Source organism: Tauraco erythrolophus, unplaced genomic scaffold (assembly GCF_009769465.1).
Source record: "Tauraco erythrolophus isolate bTauEry1 unplaced genomic scaffold, bTauEry1.pri scaffold_48_arrow_ctg1, whole genome shotgun sequence".
Taxonomy (NCBI): Eukaryota; Metazoa; Chordata; class Aves; order Musophagiformes; family Musophagidae; genus Tauraco; species Tauraco erythrolophus.
In genome coordinates, this window is record NW_028238617.1 from 646189 (window position 1) to 674150 (window position 27962).

At 53.6% G+C, this 27962-nt stretch overlaps 1 protein-coding gene across 1 annotated transcript; it reads right to left on the bottom strand.

Annotated features, from left to right (window-relative positions):
- Window positions 1-2010: 2010 nt before the first annotated feature.
- SLC4A8 (solute carrier family 4 member 8) lies at window positions 2011-26605 on the bottom strand. The gene is made up of 24 exons (XM_086630758.1): window positions 26561-26605; window positions 21329-21410; window positions 20502-20636; window positions 18881-19016; window positions 18535-18695; window positions 16066-16254; window positions 15812-15900; window positions 15522-15679; window positions 15064-15151; window positions 14425-14571; window positions 14164-14255; window positions 9572-9746; window positions 9305-9438; window positions 8883-9128; window positions 8674-8779; window positions 7720-7881; window positions 6919-7032; window positions 5490-5651; window positions 4662-4913; window positions 4066-4134; window positions 3356-3529; window positions 3117-3254; window positions 2598-2695; window positions 2011-2098 (listed from the first exon to the last, which is right to left on the bottom strand). Exons 1-24 carry the CDS (start codon window positions 26603-26605, stop codon window positions 2011-2013), a joined length of 3240 nt encoding a protein of 1079 aa, XP_086486884.1.
- Between the last annotated feature and the right edge of the window lie 1357 nt (window positions 26606-27962).

Below are 27962 nucleotides of genomic sequence, written 5' to 3' on the forward strand. Positions count from 1 at the left end.
CCAGGAAAACCCAAAATTGTCCTATATTAGGAGTGAAATAACTCCATTTTGAAGCAGGACAGCAACAGGACTGGTGCCACACCCACCCAGCTCTGCACCCATTGTGGGCCACTGCCTTGATGCTTATACATCCACGGCAATTACCGTTTATTTTCCAGATGGTGGAGAGATCAGGGCTCTCCTCCATGAGACCTTTTCTCTCTGGGGAGGGAGACACGGCACGTTGGAGCAACAAGCGCAGTCCCATGCTCAGAGCCAGGCACCGGACAGCAGCGTGGACGGGATGTGCGTGGGCATCACAGAGGAAGAGCAGCAAGAAAACCCAGGGTTTGCACCTTTCCCTTCCCCCAAGCATTTTTTTTTTTCCCCCTCCCCTGCATTTCAAAGAACTAAACCAGTTTCCTCGCCCTCCGACAGCCACCGTGCCACACTGGCACCAGTCAAACTACAGTTTGCAAAAGCCCATCCTGTGAAAGCCGCCTGATTTTGGCGCCGCTCGGTGACATGCTGCTTTCGTCCTTACGGAGCAATTGTAGATTTTTTTTTCTGCCCCCACCCATTTGCAAGGAGCAACAACTTGCCATTGCCATTTTGGGTTGGTTTGATGCCCAAAAAGGCTCCCGCAAGGGACACAACAAGGCACTGGCAGGAAGGTTCACGCACCCGTCCCAGCTGGGCACGGGGCACTGGTTGCAGATGCCCAGAGCACATGGGGAGCCCACAGCAAGGTGGAGGGTGGCAACGGGACCTTTTCTTCTGGGTTTCCCTCTCCTCCCAGGCTCCACGGCCACGCAACTCGACTGCACGGGCCCGAGATGACACCGAAGCCCAACGACCCCCCAGAATGTGAAGAGAGCGTGAGAACTCTGCTGCACGGCTTCTTCCTGACAAGCGGCAGGGAGAGGGAGGAGGAAAAGGCATCTTCCAGCTTTTTTGGCAGAGCCAAAGTGGAAAATCCCCCAATGTAAAACTGGAGCACTGGGAGCAAACGCTTTTCGTTCGCCTCAGCCCCACGCTCGGATGCTCCGGAGCTGCCCTGCTGCGGAGGGCATCCCTCTGGGACTAGCAACAGACAGAAGAGTGAGTGAAAGCCCGGTCCCCAAACCTGACCAAACCCCGTCCACACCAGATCAGACCCAAGAATCAGTCGCCAAAGGGAGCTGCCTCTGGCCCGACCCGCTGCTGGGCGGCAGATCTTGGCTCACAGCGGCTTTTCCTGAGGCCGGAAGCGCCGGGAGCGGAGTGACCCGCCACGAGCCGGCAGCTCTGGCGGGAGGCGCAGAGGTGGCCCCTGAGGTGGATGACCTTTAAGATCCCTTCCAACCCAAACCATTCTGTGATTCTGTAACCTGGTCGTAATGAAGAAGAAAGTGGAGAATGTGTCAAACAGAACAGAAAATGATTTTGTACATTCAGAGTTTATATTTGGAAAAAAGAGAGAGGAGGAATTAGATATTAAAAAAAAAGCACTGAATGATAAAGCGGTAGCAGTCCCTCTGCCACGACAAAACCGCTACAACACACGCACGTACACACGGCGGCTGAACAACACCCAACTCCCACGGACTGTGATGTGCACCTCAGTTTGCTGGTCTGGAGATACTGAATGCCTGAAGCACACCAAGGATAACTGGGAACACCGGCATGGCTTTAACGGGAATCCTCCAACTGAAAAAAAGCAGTTTCTCCCCGTGTCTGCGCTGGCACATCCCTGAGTCACGCTCTCGCTCCTCTCCTTCAAAGTCCACATTCCTAAATAATGAAAATTGGGGAGAAGGAGAAGAGAAAAAGAGCGAGAGCATCATCAGTGGAAGAGCTGCCGCCTGCTTCTGATTCACCCTTGTTGGTGGGACCACCCCGGCAGAGAGGAGCTGCTTTGCGTGCCACGGTCCTCGCTGCCTGTTCCCAGGGACAGGCCAAAGCACGGGAAAACCACGGGCACGCGCCGTTGCTTGCGGAGGAGCGCCGTCACGCTCACGTGCAATCCTTTTACCTCTTTCCTCCCTCGATTCAGCGTGTTTCTGTGTTCGCTGCAAGAGCCTTCCATACGGTTGTTTTTGACATTTCGTTTGAGATGTTGATCTCAGAAGGATCAGTCCTGCAATAAATATTTTACATAATAATCCGTGACGATGGGAACTGATGCCAAGCGCATTAGCACCAGCAAAAGGAACTGGGGGTCCGGGGAATCAAAGCTCAGCACAAGCACAGGAGGTTTGGCTGGATGAGGAATTTTGGGAGGCAAGCCTGAGAGCTGCAGAGCAACAGATCAGCAAAGGTTCTTGCTGGTGTTTAGCCCTGGAGTGGGCTCCTAAGCCACTGCTGGTACGGATCATGCTGCACTCCTCATTTTGAAGTATGAGGATCTCCAGCTAACGTGAAGTCCCTGATGATGCAAGTTTTTTGGGGTCAAACACGAGTTGTGCAGTCACTCTGCCTGGGGTGAGAGCCCCGCGACCGCCTCCTGCAGCCCTTCTCCCACCAAGCTGACTGCTCGTTTCTATGGGATGCTCAGTAAAGACACAAGCAGAGAAAATGGTGCCAAACACCTTCCCATTAATCTTGCTGGGGGATCCTGGCACTTGGTGGGGCTTTACCTGTCACTGCTTTGCTTTGGGATAGCCAAGTTACTGGTCTTCCCCACTTTTAGCTGAACTGAACTTGCAGCAGCAGCTTCCATCATCTTCTGGGACTCCTGACATAAAAAGGTGGAAATAAGCCTTTGATCAAAGCGGAGATGAAGTAAACACTCAGCAAACACGTTGCGTGCTGCCCTCTCCTGCTGACTCCTGGCAGCTTTAGCTGTGAGTGCAGCAGGGTAAAGACCTTTCACTCCAATTGTTTTGGGGGGTAAAAACACCATTATGAACAAATATTTCCATCATCATCACCACCACGATCTTCGTTATAGATGACTCATTTTAAAAATTATACCTTGATTCAAGTGTTAAGCTATGTGCTTATTTAAGGAAAAAAGGTCACGATGTGGAATCCAGGCTATTAGGATCTATTTCTATGGAGTGTGGTCTGCCTCCAACATTTCAAGACAAGATGTGATAGAAAGAGGCCAACAGCCCGAGGGAGATGTCCCACCCCGAGCACCCGGCAAGCTTTACCTCTTCTTCTTTGGCTTCATTTTTGGCATCATCCAGCTTCAACTTCTTGCTTTCTGGCATAAGGTCATCCAGAAAGCTGAGCTCCCGCTTGGAGAAGCAGAAGTCCATCACTTTCCGGACAAACACGAGAGCCAAAACCTTCACAAATAAGAGAGGGAAGATGCGATGGGGCCAGAGACGATGCCGTGTCTCCCTCCAACGCTGAAAACATCCCGCTGCCGAGCGGCACCGGCTCTTACCATCATGGGAAAGATGATGGCAGCGCGGGACACCTTAATGACCCAGAGCAGGACGAGGCAGATCAGCTGGATCACGGTGAAGAGGTGCACCTTTCGCAAGGGGACGTGCCGCAGGTAGATGAAATCCGGCTGGTGTTTTGCCGGCATCCAAAACAGCTTCAAGCGATCAAAGAACTGCAAAATAAAAGGGAAAAGTTGCCACCTCAGGACTGCGGGAAGTTGCTGGCCCTGATGAGAGGTGGAAGGAGTTTTCAGGATCTCGCCTGCAATCGGAAATCCTGGATCCCACCACATTCCTCCTGGGAGCAGCGCCCATTTTCCCTTCGCTCCATCTATAAGCCAGCTTGCCCACGAGAGCTGCCCACCAAATTCCAATTATTCCACGTTACTCTGTTATTAGCATTTCTCGGCCCACTGAATCCCCCAGCACGGATTCCCACCAGTGGTAGAAATTGCCTTCCCTGTGCACCGAGTCCCCCAACTGCACGTACCCAAACGCCGACCTGCCCGAAACCATGAAACATGGAGCGCTCAACTGGCCCGATCCTTCCCGCCCTGTATCCATCCTGTGCCTCCACCAATCTGTCTCTTACACGAAGAATTTTCCCTGCTTCCTTTCAGACAGCTTTTTCCCATCCCACTGCTCTTTTCCTGCTCTCACAGCCGAAATAGCAGGCACCCAACATGCTGCAGGCTGGAAGAGTCCGTACCTGAATGCCTCTGAGCGACGACACACCCATGTAGAGAAAGACACCATAAAGCACAGGCATTGGTATGAACTGGGGGAAAAAAAAATATCTTGTTTTTTTAAGTGACATTTTCAGTACTACCACTCTCTTCTACAGGCACTGCTTAAAATTGCCTAAAGCTTTCCAGTTTCCACAGGGTTAGAGACGTGTGGGATTTTAGCCATTAGGGATTTTATGCGTGTGTGTGTTTAGCTACTGGGAAAGGCTGCTGCGAGGCATCTGGGGGAGTAAATTGCAACTGGTAACGTGCTGCCTGTTTGAAAGAGAGCAGATGTCCTGGTCGAACACGCAGAATTGAAACCCATAAACACAGTGGGGCCTGGAAGACACCTGCAAATTAAAGCATTTGTCTTCCTTGCTTGCCTCGAGCCCACCAAACGGGGCTCAGAAGGGCTGGAAAGCGTAACCAAGGCCGGTTCCCACCGTGGGTCAAGGCCCGAGGTTTGGGATCTCCTACTCCTCTGTTCCACAACTACTCAGACCTGGAGAGAGGGGTCTAGTTCTATATAACCTCCCAAAAGCTTGTGGTTGTTGGGTGTTTTGCCTTTTTCTCTTACCTTTAACACAGCAGTGAAGAAGACGGAGCAGCCCATGAGCACAAAGATCATCAAGCCGGTGACTCTCTGCTCTCGTATCCCCAGAAACTTGGGTTGTTCTCCTGGAGCTGAGCAGTCAGACTCTACTTTGAGGCTGTTCACGTGGGTGATGGACAGGACGGTCGCAGCCACAAACCAGGGCAGCCCCATCACGGAGCACACCCCAAGCATCACGGCCACCATGAAAAGGTCCAGGTGGTACCCGCATCCTTTCTGTGGGGAGCAAAAAACAAGAATCAGAGCATCCCACAGCACAAGAGCAAGGACAACATCACGAGCCAGACGCAAACCCTACTTGAGCTCAGGTCAACTTCTTCAAAACTCAAGTATAGGAAACAAATGAGGACGTATCCAGTCTTTGTGCAAGCACCTTGCATGAAAATCTGGCAGCAGATCAGACAAAGTGGATTTCCAGAGCTTGCGCGAAATCTAATTCTCAAGAAAAAACAAATCCACAAATAAAAGGAGGACAATTGACAGGTGAATGTCTACCCCTGGCAAGTAAGACGGGACTCAGTCATCCCTGGCAGCGCATCAAAATGATTCCTTCTCCCACCAAAGTGCACTTCTACATTGCTCAAAGATTCATTTGCTGCTCCAAGAGATCGCTCAGCTCAGCTGTCCTGGTGTTTGCTCCCTGTGCCATCATTAATCCAGGGGAGCATCCCGCCACACAGACTGACGTTGTCCCAAACCAATGTCTTCCCAAAGCATTTGGAATAGGAGCTTATCCTCATACTGGCAGCCTGGAGTGGGCTGGGGGTGGGGTCATCTCTTGCAGCCCCTTACCTTCAGCCTGTGCTCCTTCCTGTTCACAATAACAGCACTGATCTGCTGGTCCATGAATATTAAGATGGTGCAGAGCAGAGCTGGGATGAGCGCAGCCAACACCGTCCACCAAGGGTTGGGTCCTATGGGGTTGATCAACCACCCACGGTCGTCTCTGGTAGGCTGCAACAAAGCACACGCATCCGGATCAGCTCCCAGCCCAGCCACTTCACTGGCTTGGATTTTCCCCTCCAGCACCGGCTTTCTGTCACCCTGGGCTTCAGCAGTGCCAGTGTCCTCTTTGGAAACATCTACAGATACTTCTGTAGGTGTCTAGTTTTGGGGCTGGCTTCTCATTTCCAGAAGGAAATGCCACGCTTGGAGGTGGAAGAGGAGATGGTCACACCACCAGCATCTCCTCCCAACTCAGCCCTGTCCTGCCCCAGCATCACCTTGTGGCATCCCCAGAAAGTCCCGGGAGCAGGGGTTGTATAGGAAAACGACCCAAATTGGGGGGAAATGGCAAAATACTCTTTCACAAAGTTCAGCTCAAAAGCTGTAATATTAAAGGTAGCTCTGAGGCAAGGTGCGGCTGCTACTCCCAGGAACACAATGCGGTTGGCATGGCCAAGGCCTGCCCTGGCCAAACAGAACGTGCCGTGTCCTTGAAATGGGGAGCAGAGCGGTACGAAGGTACCACGGCTCGTCCCTGTTCTCCAGGATAGAAGAATGGCTGGGAAAGGAACCGCACAACTGTCAAGGAAGACAAATCACGGCCCTTGCCTCAACAATGGGGAACCTGGCCAAGCCTTCACCTAGGCCATTTGGGCATGTTAGTATTTAACATGCTGCCAGGTGGCTGGCCTTTGGGGTGAACTTTGCTCATTATAATACCAAAACACACCTCCATCCCAAAAGCTACCAATCCTAACAAAGGTATGTATGACTAGAGTCACTCGAGCTCCACCTAAAAGAAATGAAATAGTATAAAATGGCAAAAGACAAAGAGGATGTTAGGGAGAAGACCTCCATTGGGACGTCTGGGATCAGTCGACGGGCTGAACCTCTCTTCTCCACCACATAGGGACGCCTATTGGGTAAGAACTCTGTGTTATGCACACTTAGTTACTAACATCTTGCAGCTATTTAGCGTAATCACAGATCAGTAATAATAATTTTATATTATTTTAATCAAAGTTAGTTTTTGTAGTCAGTCACTATCACGGGCTATCTACAAATCTATGTCCTGTCACAAATACCATTCTATGATTCTATGATTCTATGAATAAAGTTATATACAAAAGTTCCAGAGACTTTTGCTCCTTTTATTATAAGGAGGGTGGGCTATAGTACTACTGAAACTGGTGTACTCGCCAAAGTTACAGACCACTCGTCTTGACCTCACAACATGACAGGGTGAAACCAGCTCCAGGTCAAAACATCCCATTACCTTGAACATATGGGGAACGTGGAGCTTCGGCGACGGGATCCCAACCATGAAGTCCATGAGCACCATGATGACAATGGTGAGGAAAACAGCAAAGTCACTTACTGTGGACCGTACCTGGGGGGAGAAACCAGAGCTCAACAAGGCATCACGAACAGGGCCGTCACATGAGATGGAAAAGTGAGGGACGTCAACAGCATTGAGGCCAGTTAACAAGATCCCATCACTCTGAGGACACACACCCAAACCCCTTGCTTAGATACTCTTGCTGTGTTTCTCCCTGTGAGATCTGGTGTCAGACAATACAAAAAGGTGAACTAAGTGGCAAAGGGTTGGTGTAATTCAAACCTTGCCAAAATTTAGAAAACAATAAGCAAGCAAATGTCTGCCACCACAGCCACATTCACAGCTAAAGTGGGCATACGGCACTGAGGCATCATTTATTCCTCAAAAGGAAACAAGAGTGTCTTCTTCTCTGGCAGCTCCTCATGTGAATCGACTCTCCCCTTGAGTACATCATGTACCCAAGGTGGAAAAAAAACAAACCAACTTTGGAAGACCTGATTTCCCACTGCCTGAGCAAAAAATCACTCTCGGGCAGGTCGCGAGACAGGTGGGAAACGCTACAATCATTTTGCACTCATGGAGATGAGTGAGGGACATCCAAGCAGATGGGAGAGCTTGGCCTAGGAGGTGAATGTCTTCCAGCTTGACCAAGTGGTGGCAAATCCTGCTTAGTGCTCCGGGAAGGTAATTTTGGGAAATTTAAGTGCAGACTGCTGCTGGCCACCATCTTCTACCTACTCTGGTTGGGAAGTAACGGCTGGTTTTAAACTTCTTCAGTAAACTTGACAGGACAAAGGTGGAGAAGAAGAGGATGCAGCACCAGAAGAGGACATTAGGTGCGTAGGGGCCGTTCTGTCCACAGGCAGGTCCTTGAAACTCTCCGTGCAAATACCGACATTCCTGGAGAAACAGAGCATCAGGACACAAAGGCAGTAAACATGCAGCAAGGAAACCTCAGATAACTGGGGGATTGTGAGGATCTTGCTCCAAGATCCATGACTGTGTAACTGCTGCTGCCAATGGAGATTTGTATTTAATGAGAAGCAGCAGCTGAACAAGCGACTCATCGAGCTACACAGAGGAGAGCAGAGGGAGAGATGTGGTGGGACACCGTACCCCACACCCACGGCACACCCTCTGCTTGAACGGCAGGTAACCATGGCTGAAGAAGACACCAGAGGGGAAGGAAACGCTGGAAACTCTTGGGGAGAGAGAAAGAGGGAATGGGGAAGGAAGGCCAAGACAACCATCACAGGGAAGGAGAAGAGACAAATGGTCCCTTCCCAGTGGAGGGCTCAAAGGACACAGCCAAGAGGGGATGAAGAAGTCCAAAAGAGCCCCCCATCCTTAACCAATTAAGGAGCCAATTACTACCTCCAGGCACCAACTTCAGTCCTCCCACTTCTACAGCAATCACACCACCCACCTAACCTTGCTCCCATGCAGAAACACTGTCCTGCAACAGGCGTGAGGAGGACAGTTATCACCCACCACGCTGGGGACAAGCTGGACTCTCCCTCCCAGGACCAAGCTGGTCAAAACCATACGTTAGATTTGAGCAACGTCTTGTCAGACCAGCACGAGAACAGTTCAAAGCCCATCAGCACCCGAAGGGCTCTGACTTTTGCACCATGCCAACGCCCCTGGACCCCGTGGCCCTGGCACGAGGGAGCAGTGGCTCAGAGCACTTACAGTCACCGTGAGGTTTTCCCAGGCGATGCGAGACACATTGACCTTTTTGCTCTCCCAGAAACGCAGGGTTTCATTGCTGGGATGTGCCGGTGCCTCACACTTACAGCTGGGAGGAGAGAAGCCAAGACACGCGTAAGGGAAAGGCGATGGAGGTGCAGCCCTGAGCTCCTGGCCTGGGGCAGCGGCGTTTTAGGAGGAAAAAAACCCACTAGTAGATGGTGAGGAAGTCAAGCTTGCTGTGCATGTGCACGGGGTAGGTCTCTCGCAGGTGTATCAGCTTCTCTACAGCCTCATAGATGAAGATGGCGCAGATGAGGGAGGCGAAGGCTTCTTCGGTGAAGCGGGTGATGTAGCGCACCAAGCAGCTGGCATCGGTGGCCACCAACACTATGCAGAAGAAGGCAGTCCAGAGCCCGATGCACGCCCGCAGAGAGAGATAGGAGAGCGTGTAGTCCCTGGGAAACCAAAATCAAACAAAGGTGGAAAGGCCAGCAAGAGGCTCCCAGCCAGCCATGCCTTCCTTCGAGGAAAATGAGGAGCAATTTAGGAAAATTTGTATTTAAATACTTTTCTCCAGCACGGCCGCCTTCTGAAGGCGCTCGCAGCACTCGGCCGCGGCAGCCAGCCTTACTTGCAGAATTTGTAGAGGATCTTCTCAAACACAAGGACGGGTCCTGTGCTGCCGAGGATGGTCAGAGGTTGGCCAGCAAAGAGGGAATACACCACGCCAGTCATGGATGCGCCCAGCAGTGACTCCATGGCACTCTGTCCAGGGAAGAGAGGCAGCAGTGAGGAAAGAAATCAGTAAGGGGGGAAAAACAAAGCAAATTCACTGCAGCAAAGACTTTGGCGTGAGGTTCAGCCTCCCCCATGCCACCCCAGAGAGAGAGGTGCTCACTATGTGGCCTTCGGTCGCCTCCCCCAGCAGCCCCCCGAAGGTGATGACGGGGGACATGCAGGCACAGTAGAGGAAGAGGAAGGACGCCAGACACTGCAGGCTCAGTCCATCCCGAAAGTCGCTCTGGAACCACGGGGCTTTTCGCTTCACGTCCTGGATCAAACCTCCAAAGAGCCTGCAGGAAGGAAAAAAAACACTGTTCTCCTGGCAGATCACATTGAGTTTTCTTCGCTGCAAAAGCTTTCAGCACCCACTCGAAGGGATGTTGGTGTTCAGGTCACGGGCTGTCAGGAAAGTCATAGCTTTTCCCTGGTAGCTGGGAGCAACCCTGAGGATGGCTGCGTGAGGTGCCAGCAGGTCGATGACCTGCTAAGCCGGGTGGCGCAGCTCCAGGATGAAGTGCTGGAGCTCAGGGAGGAGGTGAGTAGGTTAAGAAAAACTAGGGAAAGCGAGAGGGAAATTGCCAGCTTCCATAATCTGGTTGTGGCAGAGCTGGAAGAAGCAGAGAGGTTAGAGGGGATCAGGGAACGTGAGGAATTAGGGGATGGGGGGCAATGGCACAAGGTCCCTGCTCGGCGTGGCAAGCGCAACTGCCTGGCAATCCCCCCGCCCCCCCAGGTGTCCCTGCAGAACAGGTACGGTGCTCTGCCAGGGGAACGGGATAACAGTGAGGATGATGGTTCTCCCTGCTTGGAGGTGTCACCAAAGCCAGGTCGGACTGCCGTCGGCATTCAAACCTCCTCAGAAGAGGAAAATATAGCTGAGGGCCCACCCAGGGGGGTGCCTCAGGTGACACAGTCAGCCCCACGCGCTCTGGCTGCCCCTGTTAAAAGAAAAAGGAGGGTGACTGTCAGAGGTGATTCCCTTCTGAAGGGAACAGGGGCCAGTATGTCGACCGGACCCAACCCACGGGGAAGCTGCTGCCTCCCTGGGGCCCGGGTCAGGGATGTCAGTAGGAAACTCCCTGTCTGATACAGCCCTCTGGTTGTTATCCGTTACTGGTCATGCAGGCTGGAACTGATGAGGTCGCAGAGAGAGGCCCAAAAGCCATCAAAGGGACTTCAGGGCATTGGGGCGATTGGTTGAAGGGCCAGGAGCGCAGGTGGTGTTCTCCTCAGCCCCTTTGGTGGCAGGAGAGGACACAGACAGGGACAGGGAACACACCTGGGTAACAGATGGCTCAGAGGCTGGTGCCACCCACAGAAATTTGGTTTCTTTGATCATGGGGAGGCTCTCACAGACCCGGGTCTGATGGCAAATGGCAGATTTCAGCTGTCTCAAAGGGGAAAAGGATTCTTGCTCATGAGCTGTTGGGGCTCATCCAGAGGGCTTTAAACTGGGATTGAAGGGAGAGGGGGATATAACTGGGCTCAGTAAACTGGGCTCAGGGAATAAGGCCTCCCACCCCCCCAGGGTGACATCGGTGGCTCAGCTGGCTCTGAGATGCCCGTACACCAACGCACGCAGCGTGGGGGACAAACAGGAGGAGGTAGAAATCTGTGTTCCATCAGGGGTTATGGTCTGGCAGCAGTTACTGAGACTTGGTGGGACAGCTCGCATGGCTGGAATGTGGTCATGGATGGCTGTGTCCTCTTCAGGAAAGACAGGCCAGCAAGGCAAGGTGGTGGAGTTGCTCTTTACGTGAGGGAGCAACTGGGCTACATTGAGTTCTGTCCAGGGGCGGATCAGGAGCACGTTGGGAGCTTGTGGGTGCGAATTAAAGGACAATCTGGCATGTGTGATACTGTTACTGGTGTGTATTACAGGCCACCGGATCAGGAGGAGGAGGTTGACGAGACCTTCTACAGGCAGCTGCCAGCGGTCTCGCAAATGCAGGCCCTGGTTGTCATGGGGGACTTCAACTATCCTGATCTCTGCTGGAAGGCCCCCTCAGCCAGCCATCCACAGTCCAGGAGGTTCCTTCAGTGCATTGATGATAGCTTCCTGATGCAAATGGTGGATGAGCCCACTAGGAGAGGAGCACTGCGGGATCTTGTTCTCACTAATAAGGAGGGTCTGGTTGAAGCGCTGAAGGTCAAGGGTAGCCTTGGTTGTAGTGACCATGAAATGGTGGAGTTCAGGATCTTAGGTGGCAGGAAGAGAACGCCTAGCAGAACTAGAACCCTGGACTTCAGTAGGACCAACTTTGATCTTTTCAAGCAATTGCTAGGAGAAATCGCATGGGACAGAGTACTGGAAGGTAAAGGGGCCCAAGACAGTTGGTTAGCCTTCAAGGACCTCTTCTTCCGAGCTCAAGACTGCTGCATCCCAACAGGTAGGAAGTCAGGAAAGGGCACCAAGAGACCTGCATGGTTAAATGAGGAACTGTTGGGCAAACTCAAGTGGAAAAACAGAGCGTACAGATCATGGAAGGAGGGGCAGGCCACTTGGGAGGAATATAGGTCTGCTGTCAGAGGATGTAGGGAGGCAACTAGGAAAGCTAAGACCTCCTTGGAATTAAACCTTGCAAGAAAGGTCAAGGACAACAGAAAGGGCTTCTTCAAATACATTGCAGATCAAACTAACACTAGAGGCAATGTAGGCCCACTGGTGAATGAGGAGGGTGCCCTGGTGACAGAGGATGAGAAGAAGGCAGAGTTACTGAATGCCTTCTTTGCCTCAGTCTATACTGCTGGAGGCTATCCTGATGAGCCCCAGAACCCTGAGGCTCCTGAGGAAGTCAGGGTAGAGGAGGATTCTACTCTGGTTGATGAGGACTTGGTTAGGGACCAGTTAAGCAACCTGGCCATCCATAAATCCATGGGTCCTCATGAGATGCACCCGCGGGTGCTGAGGGAGCTGGCGGATGTCATTGCCAGCCCACTCGCCATCATCTTTGCTAAATCGTGGGGAATGGGAGAGGTGCCTGAGGACTGGAGGAAAGTAAATGTCACTCCGGTCTTCAAAAAGGGCAAGAAGGAAGACCTAGGTAACTATAGACTGGTCAGCCTCACCTCCATCCCTGGAAAGATAATGGAACAACTTCTCCTTGGTGCTGTCTCCAGGCGTATCAAGGATAAGAGGGTCATTAGGGGCAGTTAACATGGCTGCACTAAGGGGAAGTCATGCTTGACAAACCTGATAGCCTTTGATGAGGACATCACCCAGTGGGTGGATGATGGTAGAGCAGTGGATGTGGTCTATCTTGATTTCAGTAAAGCATTCGACACAGGCTCCGACAGCATCCTCACAGCTAAACTGAGGAAGTGTGGTCTGGATGATCAGGTAGTGAGGTGGACTGTGAACTGGCTGAAGGACAGAAGCCAGAGAGTAGTGGTCAATGGGACAGAGTCCAGTTGGAGGCCTGTATCCAGTGGAGACCCTCAAGGGTCGGTACTGGGACCAGTATTGTTCAACATATTCATCAATGACTTGGATGAGGGAATAGAGTACACGGTCAGCAAGTTTGCTGATGACACTAAACTGGGAGGACTGGCTGACACACCTGAGGGCTGTGCTGCCATTCAAAGAGACCTGGACAGGCTGGAGAGTTGGTCAGGGAGAAAGGTAATGAAATACAACAAGGGCAAGTGTAGAGTCTTGCACCTGGGTAAGAACAACCCCATGTACCAGTACGAGTTGGGGACTGAACTGTTGGGGAACAGCACAGGGGAAAGGTACCTGGGGGTCCTGGTGGACAGCAGGATGACCATGAGCCAGCAATGTGCCCTGGTGGCCAAGAAGGCCAATGGCATCCTGGGGTGTATGAGAAGGGGTGTGTTGAGTAGGTCAAGAGAGGTTCTCCTCCCCCTCTACTCTGCCCTGGTGAGGCCACGTCTGGAATATTGTGTCCAGTTCTGGGCCCCTCAGTTCAAGAAGGACAAGGAACTGCTGGAGAGGGTCCAGCGCAGGGCCACAAAGGTGATGGAGGGAGTGGAGCATCTCCCGTATGAGGAAAGGCTGAGGGAGCTGGGTCTCTTTATCTTGGAGAAGAGACTGAGAGGGGACCTCATTAATGTTTATAAATATGGAAAGGGTGACTGTCATGAGGATGGAGCCAGGCTCTTCTCAGTGGCATCCAATGACAGGACAAGAAGAAATGGAACATAGGAGGTTCCGCTTAAACATGAGGAAGAACTTCTTCCCAGTAAGGGTAACAGAACACTGGAACAGGCTGCCCAGAGAGGTTGTGGAGTCTCCTTCTCTGGAGATGTTGCAAACCCGTCTGGACGCGTTCTGGTGGGATCTGATCTAGGTGGTCCTGCTCAGGCAGGGGGATTGGACTGGATGATCCTTTGAGGTCCCTTCCAATCCCTGACATTCTGGGATGCTGTGAAAAGGAGAATCACAGGCACAGAAGAGCTTTCGTTGCTCAGAAGAAGCTGTCTCCTTCTCCCGTTCTATACCCAGCAGAAACTGAGGCACAAAAGCAAAGCCCTCCAAACAAAAACAAGAAGGACCTAAGCTGAGAGCCTCTCCCTCTTATCGCAACAGCCCCAGCTTTGGGAAGCAGCAGAGCTCTGCCTGGACAAAGCTGGTCATGTGGAGCCCCTTCACTGAGCCAGGTCACCCCAGAAACCTGCCACAAGGGAAGGGGCATGCTCAGATTTCAGAGGAAACAGAAAAAAACCCCAAACTATTGCAGCTCACACCTTCCCGTCCGCTGCAGCTCAGGACCGCTGTGTTTCTCCGGCTCGCTGTGAGAAGCGCTGTCATCGACAGCTCCTGGCATCTTCCTTTTGTCCTGTTCAAATGGAAAGAAGATCAAAGGTGTTTGTAGCCACTGGCTTCCTTTGCTTCTGGTCTGGGTGCGTGACTGTGCCCCACTGGGACCCTGTGACCCTGAACAGCATCCCCGGCCGTGCTGCCGTCCCGCCCGTCCCCCTCGTGCCTCCCTCTGCCGCAGCACCCACCTGCGAGGGGACATTTTTTGGGGGCTCGATTCGGATCGATGGATCCCACTCTCCCGGCGGCAACACCGTGACCTGATCCAGGAACTCATCGAGGCCGGCAACGAGGTCAGCCCTGTCCTTGGCTTTGTAGGCAACGTCATGGAAAACCTGCCAGTAAGAGACAACCTGGTGAGAGGACAACTCACCTCGGATGTCCCAACCAGGGCAACAAAGTCTTGGCTAAACGCAACATCATTTCGCCCAAATTTCCTGGTGGAAACAGCAGGAAATATTCCCCCAAAAGGTAAAATTGGTGCACCGTGGTATTTGTAATCATCTCCACAGGGCTCCCGTCCCCATGGCGCACCATACCCTTTTGCTTAAGGAGAAGTTTCACTGGGCCTGGCAATGCCACCACTGGGGACAGTGTGCTGGGGACCCTGGGAAGAAGGACGAGGTGCAGGACACAACCTGCGTAGGATTTCAACCTCCAGGATGTGGGCTGATGCAAATCCGCCCATTTGCTTTGGAGTGCAAATGAGGGGCGCACTGTTGGGAGAGCTGCAGGCAGCTGGGACAGCAAATCCTCTTCCTCGCTACCACAGAGCCAGGGAGAGGGGACGAAAGGCAAAAAAGGCCCGGAGATGGCTCTTATCTCACCTCATCCGTCATCAGAGTAGCCATGGACCTGCCGATCTCATGGTACTGATGGCCTTTTCCTTGTGGTCCAAGCAGAACAAACAGGAACCTGGCCAAGAAAAACAAAATGAGGCAGAAGAACATGCACTCGCTGAAAGGGCACCCAAAGAAATCCTGGCGAGCTGCCAACCAAGAGCGCGGCTCGAGAGGGGACACAGAGGCTCAACGACTGCACGATGAATCTGAAATTCATCCAAACCAATCCCAAATTTAGGTTTTGGGCCAACTTTTGTTCAAATTGGCCAACAGGTTTAAAAGTCACAGCAGGGAAGAGAGAAACGAAGGCGAGGAGATGTGAGCGGGAGAAACGTGCTTGCTCCCACTGGCCTGGTTCTCTTGGGATGCCAAAGAGATGCAGGACATTTGATGTGGTTTTGTTGGTTTTTTAAACAATAAAACTTTGTGCTTCTCATTCAGACCTGGTTGGGATGGGAACTTCCGTCATGCCCGAGAGGAGGACAGCCGGGGTCAGGCGGACAAATGCCACGATGGGCTGGCAGAGGAAATCCAGCTCTCCTACGAGCACGTTGGATGCTTCAGCTCCAGCGGGAATTTTCTTCAGGAAGTGCAGCTCCGCCTGGGCACAACAAGTGATTTTCAGGCGATTACCCCAAAAGCAAAGCCCACAGCGCTCTGCAGCACGCTCTGCAGCCGAGTCTGCAGGAGCAAATCTGGCCCTAAAGGCGTGAGAAAGCGACGAGGGTCTCACCTTGCTTAAATCCACAGTGCTGGTCTCATGGTTCACCCCATTTTTAGCTTCTGCAGTGGTGGGAGAAGGGTGAGGGGTGAGCGTTTGAGCTGGCAGGAAAAAGAAGGACACTCAGAAAGATGGTCAAGGAGCAATTGGGACACTTCTTTGGCAGGACAAGCCTAATGGGGTCAAAACTCTGCAGGAACCTTCACCTGGTGCCAGTCCCTGGCAGAAACCTTCACCTGGTGCCAGTCCCTGGCAGAAACCCTCACCTGGCTTGTCGGGGACATGCAGGTCTGACTGCCTCTTGCTCACATCTGCAAATGAGCGGACGATGGGGAGAAGGTTGTTTCTTTTCTTCTCGTTCTGATGGTGATGCTTCTTCAAAAGAACTTCTCGAACTTTTGCCCGCACGCGCTCATCGAACTCCATGGACTGTTCTTGCTGGCCGAGGATCATATCTGGGCATGGCAAAGGGAAATGAAGCTGTCGGAGCAGAAAACCCCTCAAGTCCCGACCCCTAAATCCCCCATGGAAGGCTGTGCCCAATGTGGCCTTTCTGTCTGACTCTACCCATTGAACCAAATGACAAGCAATCTTTGCACAGACTTTCCCAGAGTTTCCTTGGCCGATCGACCGCAATTTGCCGAGCCCATTGAGAAACGTGCTAAGAACGGCTCTGACTTCTCCAGCTCTTGAAAGGGCTGAAGGGAGACCTGCCACTCAAAGAGAATTTCTCCAAACCTGCTTTTTCAATTAACTTCAATTATCTTCCCCACAGAAATACACGGCTTGCTCATCTGCCAGATAAACTCCGACTTAAAAACTCATAAATCCTGGATGTCCAACCTAAATGCCTCTATGCGAACACACGCTGCATGGGGAACAAACAAGAGGAGTAAGAGATGGATGTGCGTGCCTGCAGGAATATGATCTTATTGGCATCATGGAGACATGGTGGGATGAATCCTATGGCTGGAGAGTCGGAATGGAAGGGTACAGGCTCTTTAGGAAGGACAGGCAGGGAGAAGAGGAGGAGGTGTTGCCCTCTATGTCAGTGACCAGCTGGAGTGCACGGAGCTGCATCTGCGGCTGGATGAGGAGCTGACCAAGAGCTTATGGGTCAGGATTAAAGGGGAAGCAGGGACAGGGGACATTATAGTGGGGGTCTGCTACAGGCCACCTGACCAGGAAGACCAAGGGGATGAGGCCCTCTATAGACAGATGGGAGCAGGCTCACGTTCACGAGCCCTGGCCCCCATGGGGGACTTCAGCCACCCTGATATCTGTTGGAGGCACAACACAGTAGGGCACAGGCAATCCAGGAGGTTCCTGGAATGCATTGACAATAACTTCCTTCTCCGAGCGATAGAGGAACCAACGAGGAGAGGTGCTTCGCTGGACCTTGTTCTCACCAAAAAAGAAGGGCTGGTGGGGAACGTGATGCTCAAGGGCAGCCTTGGCTGCAGTGATCATGAAATGGTGGAATTCAAGATTTTTAGGGAGGCAAGGAGGGTGCTCAGCAAGCTCACTGCCCTGGGTTTCAGGAGAGCAGACTTTGGCCTCTTCAGGGATCTCCTTGGTAGAGTACGATGGGATGAAGCCCTGGAGGGAGGAGAAGCCTGAGAAAGCTGGTTAATATTCAAGGATCACCTTCTCCCAGCTCAGGAGCGGTGCATCCCAACAAAGAGGAAGTCGGGTAGGAACACCAGGAGGCCTGCATGGATGAAGAAAGAACTCCTGGGCCAACTCAAACACAAAAAGAAGGCCTACAGAGAGTGGAAGCACGGACAGGAGCCTGGGAGGAATACAGAGAAACTATCCGAGCAACCAGAGATCAGGTTAGGAAAGGTAAAGCCCTGACAGAACTAAATCTGGCCAGGGACATCAAGGGTAACAAGAAAAACTTCTATAGATATGTCAGTGATAAAGAGATCTAGGGAAAATGTAGGCCCTCTCCGGAAGGAAACGGGGGACCTGGCTACCCGGGATATGGAGAAGGCTGAGGTTCTCAATGACTTCTTTGCCTCAGTCTTCACTGGCAAGAGCTCCAGCGGCACAGCCCAAGTCACAGAAGGCAAAGGCAGGACTGGGAGAATGAAGAACCACCCACTGTAGGAGAAGATCAGGTTCGAGACCATCTAAAGAACCTGAAGGTGGACAAGTCCATGGGATCTGATGAGGTGCATCCACGGGTCCTGAGGGAACTGGCAGATGAAGTTGCTAAGCCACTGTCCATCATATTTCAGAAGTCGTGGCAATCTGGTGAAGTTCCTCCCGACTGGAAAAGGGGAAACATAGCCCCCATCTTTTAAAAACAGAAACAAAGAAGACCCAGGGAACTACAGGCCAGTCAGTCTGACCTCTGTGCCTGGCAAGATCATGGAGCAGAACCTGCTGGCAACTATGCTAGGGCACATGGGAAATAAGGAGGTGGCTGGTGGCAGCCAACATGGCTTCACTAAGGGCAAATCCTGCCTGACTAATTTGGTGGCCTTCCATAATGGGGTTACAGCATTGATGGATAAGGGAAGAGCAACTGACATCGTCTACCTGGGCTTGTGCAAAGCATTTGACCGTGTCCCACATGACATCCTTGTCACTAAACTGGAGAGACATGGATTTCACAGATGGACCACTTGGTGGATAAGGAATTGGCTGGATGGTCGCACTCAAAGAGAGAAGGGCACCAGGGCGAGCCCAACTCGGCCGTTCCCAGAGGGACGCGGTGCCCACAGTACCTGCAATCTCTTCAATGCTGTTGGCACAAACGTCCAGCAGCACCGTCCCGTTGATGATGCAGCTCCTCAGCTCAAAGAGGCTGTGCAAGGACAGCGTGGCCACGTAGGGCTTGCTCCAGCGCTCGCCGCCGTCTTCCACGTCCTCCTCAAACTTCAGCCACCTGCGGAGATGGAGTGCGATCAGCGCCATTGCAGGAAAACAGCCGCAGCTCTGCAGCCCCTTTGACGGAGCTGCACGGTGGCAGGAGGAGAAGGCTCCTCGCACCACCAGCTGCAAGAGCTTCGTGTCCCCCGTGCTGCCAGCGCATCGACTGCTCTCCCACCGCACCCGGCAGCACAGACTTACCTTGCTGTTTCCTTCCACTCAGCACCCTCACCCTTTTTCACACAGATCTCATCCAGCTCGGTGAACAAGTCGTGAGGAACGTGCTGCTCATCCTCCTCGGTCCCAAGGATGAACTGCACCCGCTGGGATGGGGTGTCTGGGGGCAGAAGACAAAGCCCCGTCCCGTTACTGCCCCTGAATACAGCTCACAGGCAAAGTGGCCATCGGATTGGCACTTGTTCAGTTATAAATACTGGGCTGGCCCTTCTATGGGCTGCATGGTCACTCTGAAAGAGTTGTGGTCAATGGCTCAATGTCCAAGGGGAGGCCAGTGACGAGTGGTGTTCCTCAGGGGTCAGTACTGGGGCCGGTGCTGTTTGACACCTTTGTTGGCAACATGGACTGTGGGATCGAGTGCACCCTCAGCAAGTTTGCTGATGTCACTAACTGTGTGGTGTGCTGGTCACACTGGAGGGAAGGGATGCCATCCAGAGGGACCTGGACAGGCTGGAGAGGTCGGTCTGTGAGAGCCTCATGAAGTTCAACAAGGCCAAGGGCAAGGTCCCGTGCATGGGTCGGGGCCATCCCAAGCACAAGCACAGGCTGGGTGGAGAATGGCTGGAGAGAAGCCCTGAGGAGAAGGACTTGGGGGTGGTGGGTGATGAAAAGCTCAACACGAGCCGGCACCGTACACTGGCAGCCCAGAGAGCCACCCATGTCCTGGGCTGCACCCAGAGCAGCGTGGGCAGCAGGGCGAGGGGGGGGATTCTGCCCCTCTGCTCTGCTCTCCTGAGCCCCCCCTGCGGTGCTGCCTTCAGCTCTGGGGGCCCAACAGCAGAAGGACACGGAGCTGCTGGAGCGGGGCCAGAGGAGGCCACGAAGATGATCCGAGGGCTGGAGCACCTCTGCTATGGAAACAGACTGGGAGAGCTGGGGCTGTTCAGCCTGGAGAAGAGAAGGCTCCGGGGAGACCTTCCAGCACCTCCCAGTACCTAAAGGGGCTACAGGAAAGCTGGAGAGGGGCTTTGGACACGGGTGTGGAGTGACAGGACACCAGGCAATGGCTTTAAACTGGAAGAGGGGAGATTTCAATGGGATCTAAGGAAGGAATTCTTCCCTCTGAGGGTGCTGAGGCACTGGACCAGGTTGCCCAGAGAAGCTGTGGCTGCCCCATCCCTGGAGTGTTCCAGACCAGGTTGGATGAGGCTTTGAGCAACCTGGTGTAGTGGAGGGTGTCCCTGCCTGTGGCAGGGGGTTGGAACCAGATGACCTTTAAGGTCCCTTCCAACCCAGACCATTCTATGATTCTCCCCTGGGTCTGTCCAGGCTTGCACAGAGCCATGGAAAAGGAGAAGCATCTGTTCCACCTCTGCGTAAGGATGGGCTGCTTTCCTTCCCCACGTTTCCATTTTTAAAGCCAGGATCCCTCTAAGAGAGATGATCCTAAATCCATTATGAATTTTACTGCCTTAAAAAAAAACAATAAGGGAGAAAATTTTCTAAAAGAGAGTCTTGCTAAATAAAACCACTTTTCCTGGGAAGAACTGGAAGCCACGTGAATTAGACACGTGGACCTGCTTGCAGAACATCCAAGCACCCACGTAGCCCCACAGAGTTGAGCAAACGCCACGGCGGGACTTACAGTGGTAGCCCCGCTCCGTCGGGGCAGAGTCCTTCTCCCGTTCCCGTTTCCGATGCTTCTGGCTGTGGGGTCGGTGGTGCCGGTGGCTTTGCCTCACCAGTGGCATCCGCACGCCCACATACAGGGTCCGGTGGCCTGTGAAAAAGTTGCTGCAATTTCAGCACTGCAGCAATGGCTGCTGCAGCTGGTCCCTCGCGAAGCCACGCTTAAATCCCAAGAGGAAAAAACAGCTTCTCTTAACTTTATTTGCACGGAATCTCCTTTTTTCCCAGCCTATTTTACTCAAACTCTGCAAAAACCGGGCACAAGTCATGGCTCGGGGTCATCTACACGTGCCCCGAAAGTATCGAACCTCTTCTCAAATTCCAGCTTCAGCTGGACAACGCTCAGACATGCTCATGAAGCAGCAACAGAAGGTAATTATTTTTAAAATCTTTGGATGCACAAGGCGACAGGAGAAGATCATCTCAGTCCCATGAAAATGAACTCCAGCACAACAAAAGAAAATCACAGCCCCGCGTCTGCAGCCGTCAAATTACTCTCCCGGCCTCTCCAAGCCAGGAGCAGCCTCTGTTAAGAAAACGAGCCGGGAATTATCCAGCCCCGGGACTAAAACTCACACCGTGGCCTCTGCGGGGGCTTTTTCCCTCTGTTTAAAAGCCACAATATTACAAAATGTGAAAATAACTGTGCTTATTTGTTTAGCAGCACGGCCTGTTTTGCTGCACGTGACGTGACACCGAGCGAGGGACCTCGCAGGGACTTTGTGCGATGGGAAAACGCACTGGGCTGGTGGCCCCTTTACTGGGATCTCAGCAGAGACTCACCTTCCAACTCCTCCTTCTCATAGTGAATATTGACCACGTTGCTTGTTCTTCCCTGGTCAATCACTGCCTCTTCGTCGTGTCTCTGTTCAGCAATGGGAAGAAGGTAAAAGTTGGGGCTGGTCCTCCCAGCCATCATCCACCCCTGTGTCCACACAAGTCCATGAGCATCACACCTCCGCGTGCCTCCTCCTCCAGGAGGCTTGTAGGAGGTTTTTCTTCACGTACCCAAATAAACCAGCACGTGTCATCACCTTTATTGTATTCAGTTTACAGATTGTGTATTTATAGAGAGAGTATATATTGTATACACCTATATTGTATTCCTTTCATAAAAAAAAAAAAGCAAAAACTTTCCAAATTCGAGAAAAAATCCCCAACTCTGCACTTCTGATCACAGCGTTTTCAGTCTCCAAGCGTGATACCTGCAGGACTCACTAGATGGCACATGGCCACAGGAGATGGCCACCAACAACCTCCAAAGGCCCTCGAGAACCTGCAAGGGCGAAGCTTCGTCTTCAGCCCAACGAGGCTACCCTGGCTGCAAGCGCGCTTTCCGTGGAAAACGGAATCATTTTTCTCCTTGGAAAAGCCAAGGGCTGGGAGCTGATGCCCTCCTCGCCAGAAATACCACGGCCGGCGCTGCACAAAGGGGTTTTGTGCCTTAAAAGCCAAAGGGGAACTACAGGACAAAGAGAAATGAGTCTTTCTGCTTCTCTTTTCCCCCTGCCGCCGGGGCCGGGGAAGGGGATTGCCAGGATTGCTGCGTTCAGAGGAATAAAAAGCCAACCATGTCTCACACTCAGGTCCCAACAGCAGCTTGAAGATGGGCCTCCGGCAAACACTTGATATTTTTTCCCCTCTTTAGGCTGCACTTTGTCTTTTAATTGCTGTGTAATTAAATACTAAAGAAAATACGGCCCCGCCACTCGGTTCCTCCTTGCTGCACAGACAGGAACCAATCCAACAAAACCAAACTCTTTTCACCCATGCAAAGAAAAACTCTGCAATGCCCAAACACCCTTTAGTTTCCATCAGGAAATAAATTTTCAAATTATTCCTTTCTTCAAGGCACAAAGAGGAAGGTTTGGGACTGTTAAATTGCTGAGGTCTGTCTTTGGAAGCCCGTTGCCGTCATCACAGCGACCCAAAATTATTCAAACAAAAAAAAAAATACGCCGAGGTTCGCACCCAGTTGCTCCATTTCTGAAACTGAAGTTGGAAGAAGAGCAAAATACCGAGAAACCTGGGGGAACCAGCAGGGCTGTGGGACAGAATTCAAGAAGCAAGAGCTACACCGTGCACTGGGGAACAGCCCAAAACAACCAAAGCTGTAATTTTCCAGTAAAACTTCAAATGCTGCGCTGGCATACGCTGCCTGTCGTTCATTAACCAGGAAAACTTAATTTAAAAAATAGAGAATAAATCACTTACTGTTATTTAAGCTGCAAACACTGAGTGAAAACTGCTTTTTATCCTCCAAATTCCTGCTTCGACTGAACAGCATCATGTGCCACCACGCGGCAGCGATGCCTGGGAAAGCGCACGCCTCCCAGTCACCGGCTAACTGGACGAGCCAGAGGAACACACGCTCCTGTCTGGAAATGACTTTGCTGGTCCCTGAGGACCAGTTTCAGAGACGACTTGTTGCTCCCTCCCTGCCAGCTCCCGGGACTCGCCCATGTCACCTGGCAGCCGGATGATCACGCGCCTGTGGCTTCCCCATTCTCTCTCCATGACAGCCTCTGCCACCCTCCATCCCTCCTTAGCAACACATCCTGCTCCCCTCCGGACTTGGAAAAAAAAAAAACCAACAAATCCCAACCTCGGAAAAGGAACGGGACGAAAGGGCTTAATAAAATTGCTTTAAATTGCAATTTCAATCAAATTGCAAGGCCAAGCGCGTTACATGGGTGTCGGAGTGGGAATAAATGGGGGGATCTGGAGTCGCAGCTTTCAGACACCCGGTGGGCAAATGGGGAAAGTCTCCTTCTCACTTAGAAACTGTTTTCATAGAATCATAGAATGGTTCGGGCTGGAAGGGACCTTCAAAGGTCATCTAGTCCAACCCCCCTGCAAGGAACAGGGATATCTCCAACTAGATCAGGTTGCTCAGGGCCTCGTCCAACCGGGCCTTGAACGTCTCCAGGGATGGAGCATCCATCCTCCGACCAGTGACGCTAAACCTGCCCCCGGCAGCCCTTCCCACGGCAAAGCATCTCCCTCTGCCCATCCTGCTGTGCTCCGCGGACGTGCCAGTGGGATTTTGGGGAGTTTTCTCGCTCGTTGGGAACGTTCAGCCCAGCCACGCTACCTGTAACTCTTCCAGAAGCGCCATATTGGCACCCGCGTTCTGGTTCAGCCTCAAGTCAGACACCGGTCTGGGGGATGATGGAATCTGCAGCTCAGTCAGAGGGACAGATCCTCCCGGACACCAGGGCAGCCCTGACTGAGAGCAGCTCCGTGGCACGCAGAGTAACCAGCATATCCCCAGTTACCAGCTCCTGGTAATCCTTTAATCAGACTCTATGATGCGCACGCAGGCAGTGATTTAAAACCCAAGACTATTCCAGCTTGGAAAACTTAGGAGATGGGGAGAAAACAGCTCTGTTTGGAGCAAAAACTGTCCAGAATAGAGAAACGGGGTGTAAACGCCACATCCTGCTGGGGTGAAAGGTGAGCAAAATGGGAAAAGGTCTGGCTCTGGCACGGCCTCCCTCCCTCTGGTGCTTCAGCAAAGCCTCGTTAGCCAGACCGAGTCCCGGCATGGCACCGACATGTCCACATCAGCCACGTTTTTTCCTCTCCTCGCTTCCTCCAGCCATCTCCAGCTCTACTTTGTGCTCCAAGCTGAGCTAATCTGTCATTTCCATGCTGCAAATTCATTTGCTCCACGGAACTTCCTCCCCGGCGCCACTTGGCACAAAGGTTACCTGCCCGGCTTGCCCTGAGAGGTGACACGGGTGTAAAACAACACGGCGAAGGACGGGGACGCCGAGGTCTGATTGGTTAAAATCCCATCGTGATCCCAGCCCGGATCCCCGCTGCTTTTTTATTAGTTAAGATCAAAGCTTCAGGAGCAACTATCGGAGGGAACAGGACAAGTGGGCACCTCCGCGTCCGCAGCGAGATGCTCCGACCATCCCACCGCCATCGCAGCATCCCCAAAATCGCGGCAAGCCTTGAAACGGCCCCGCTCAAAACTCACTCGCTCCCAGTTAAGCCACTCGAGTGGACTCGGCGTGGTCAGTTCATTGAGGAACTTGCGGGAGGATGTAAGGATTTAATAGGTCTGTGGGATTTGTGGACCCGTTGGCTTGGGATGGGATGGAGCAGGAAGGAGAGACGCCTCCGGAAAGAAAGTATAGCCCATCCCAGCACGGGTACCAGCACTTGCAGACGCTTCGCCTTCCCTCTCCGTCCTTCTCCACTGCCGACAGGAGCCTGGAAAACACCAAATCCTCAAAACTGGGCTGGGAAAGGGGATGCTGAGCTTTGCATCGCTCCCTTTTGAGTTTCGGAGCAGCCAGAGGGTTCCAATTCACTGTTTTCGAAGCGCAAATCTCCAGCTGGCGGCTTCGAATCTGGTTGTGTCGGGAGGTTGAAAGTAATTATTGCTTGTAAAAATGAAATCGGAAATCACTGGAGCAGAGGAGGAACACCAGTTTGGACACGGGTGCAGTGAACCCCTTCATGTCACAAGCTCGGTGCATCCTCTCCCAACGTCCATCTCAAGAAAACTCAAAACTATTATTTTGCTGCATTTTTTTTGTCCCAGCAGGAGACAGAGGGATTTTCGAGTGTCCTGCCTCAGTTTACCTGCCTCAGTGCAACTCCTCTGGTTAGAGAAAGAAAAATCTCCCTGGGTCAGCTTTGGTGTAATTGAGGACAAGGAAAAGCACAAAGCAGAGGTTCAGGTCCGGCTCTGAGTCCTCCTGGTGCTGGGGGGGGCTGAAATCTCCGCGCGAGCTGGCAAACCTCGTGTCACAGCCCCCTCCTCCCATCACACTCCAACAGAACCAGCCACCGGCAGCAGGAGGGAGGGAAGATTAATGTAATTAATCTCACCCAAAGTGTAATTCGTAACACTGCTCCCAGTTTTGTTATGGGATGAGGGTAATGGAGGCCAAACTGGGGGGCTGCTCTGGTAGGGGAGCAGGACACCCCCTCCTCGCCCCTCTCCAGCTCCATCTTGCACAGATGAAACCACCGTCCCTGTGGCTCCTTCCTTTGCTGTCGTGGGGGTCAGCACCGTCCTCGCGCGGGGACCCCTCCAGTTCCCGGGCCACGATTCGAGCGGTGATGGGGACTGGACCCGGGTGCTTGCCACAGGGGGGGACAGGTCTCCAGAGCCCCAAAGTGGGGCTGTGAGGGGGGGACGCAGGTCAGGGCCAAGCATCACTGGGATGTGACCATCACCCCTTGCTGTGGGAGATGTAAATTCCTTTCACTCTTTCCCGTGAGCTGTAATTTTAGGGCAGATGAGTGAATTCCCCACCTCTCGTTTGCCATCGAGAGCAGCTCCTCCAGCCACGTCCCATGGGTGCAGCGGGGGCCAGGCGGGCCCTCCCCGGGACAACAAGGTGCTGAAACAGGGGGGACCACCCAGCTGCCCCCTGTCTGCACCCCAGCACCGGGCACATCCGCGCCAGCGCCTGGTGGGGACAATAGCTGAGCCCCCCACGACTGAGTGGCGTGGGGCTCCGCGGGGACAGCAGCCTTTGTCCCCCCTCCAAAGGGCCCCCGGCATCCCCAGGGGGTCACTTCTAGATGTGGAGGAGGGGACAAGGGGGGCCCAGCAGGGAGCCCCCCAACAGGCATCGCACAGGTACCTTCCCCCCCTCCTCACATCCCTCTTGCACCCACCTTGAGCAGCCCTCGCCCTCCCCTTTTCTCCCCCCCACCTTGCAGATGCCTTACACCCCCCTTCAAAGGCCTGACGCCCCCTTGCTCACCCCCAGCACCCCATTTTGCGGACACCTACCACCCCCCTTACACCCCCCCACCTTGCGGATGCCCTTCACCCCCTTCGCACGCCCCTTACAGCCCCCCCATGCACCCTCCCTTGCAGACGCCTCGCCTCCCCCATGCACCCCCACCCCCCTCGCTCCCCCTATGTCCCCCCCCGCCATCGGAAATGCCGCAGTGAGCAGCCACGGAGCATCCTCCGGCCGCACCGGCGGCACAGCCCGCCCCGGGGTACCGGGCATCCCCCCCGGTGCCGCTGCCCCCCACCTGGTAGCTGAGGATCCCATCGGGCTCGTTGCTTCCGGCGGGCATGGCTGGGCCGGGGGGGGGCCGGGGTCCCCCCCGGGGCTGGGGCCAGGGGGGCCGCAGCCGGCTGCAGCCCCGGCGCCGCTCACACCGGCTCCACCATCTCCCGGAGCCGGGGCCAAACCCCGCCCAGGGCCGGGAGGAGGCGGCGGGCGGAGGGAGGAGACAGGGCCGGGGGGGCCGGGGGGATGGGGGGCAGCGCCCGGCGAGGGCACCGCGGCCCCGCGTCGACAACACCCCCCCGGGCCCCCGCCAACATCCTCACCTTCCCTGGCCTCCTCCGGCATCACCCCGATCCCCCACCCTGATCCCCTACAGCATCTTAGTGCCCCCCCCTCCAGAATCATACCCCCCGGTCCCCTCCAGCATTCCCCTCCAAACACTTCTCCTCCAGCATCATCCCTTGATCCCCCTTCAGCATCCCCCCCCAGATCCCCCTCCGGCATTACCTCCCTGATCCCCATCCAGCATCACACCCAGCTCCCCTCCAGCATCACCCCCCGATCCCACTCCAGCATCACCCCCCCACATCTCCCTCCAGCATCATCCCCCCAATCCCCCTCCAGTATCACCCTCTGACCCACCTCGAGCATCCCCCCCAGCTCTCCCCCAAACATCCCCCCCAGCATCCCCTCAGCACCCCCTCCCACCACCCCTCCTGGCCTCCTCCAGCCTCCTCCCACCCAACCTGCCACCCCCAAGCTGCAGCCAGCGCTGCCCCCCACACCCCCCCCCCTACAGCTCAGGGCAAACCCGGCTCTTTGCTCCTCCAAAGATCCCATTGTACGGGCAGGAAAGGGTCAGAAATGGGGAGCAGGGTTGGGGGGGCAATGGATGTTTCCCCCCCCCAACAGGCATTTTACAAAAGTCTCAGCAAGAGGGCTCTGGGCGGGCTCAGCCGCTCCGATTTTGTGTCCTCTACAACCCACAAGCATTTAGCATTTTCAAGAGAAACTGAGCTCAAAAACCCTCTTCCATCGCTCCCGCAGGGCCCGGCAGCAAGGCTCACCCCCCCCTCCCTTCCCACGACCCCCAGTCGCCTGCTTTTCCCCAAGAAAGCCCTGTGGCCAAAATCTTAAATGGAACATAACATCCCCTCCCTACACCACGGAGCGCAGGCACTGCTGGCAGCTAAAAGTCTTCTCCAGCGATACTTGAAAATTCCTGGAATCGCCTGAACACGGACATCCTTCGCCCCGTCTGTCCGGTTCAGCCTCCCTGAGCTCAGCTCCAAACGCAACGGGATCGAGAAACGTTTCTCTTCCATTAATGGGAGATGAAAATGGGTGGTCAGTTATTAATTAACAGCCATTAGCAATTTCCCAGCCCTGCTGGTGGCACGGACGGGTTCCTGCTGCAGCTG

Bases quoted from the DNA above. Each gene is read 5' to 3' on its own strand.
- SLC4A8 (XM_086630758.1), bottom strand. From the start codon at position 26,605: ATGCCCGCCGGAAGCAACGAGCCCGATGGGATCCTCAGCTACCAG. The intron at 15,901-16,065 runs GTGAGGGTTTCT...TTTTCCTGCCAG, and splicing joins GCATGTCCCCGACAAGCCAG to CTCAAACGCTCACCCCTCAC. The intron at 5,652-6,918 runs GTAATGGGATGT...GCTTTGTTGCAG, and splicing joins ACGTTCCCCATATGTTCAAG to CCTACCAGAGACGACCGTGG.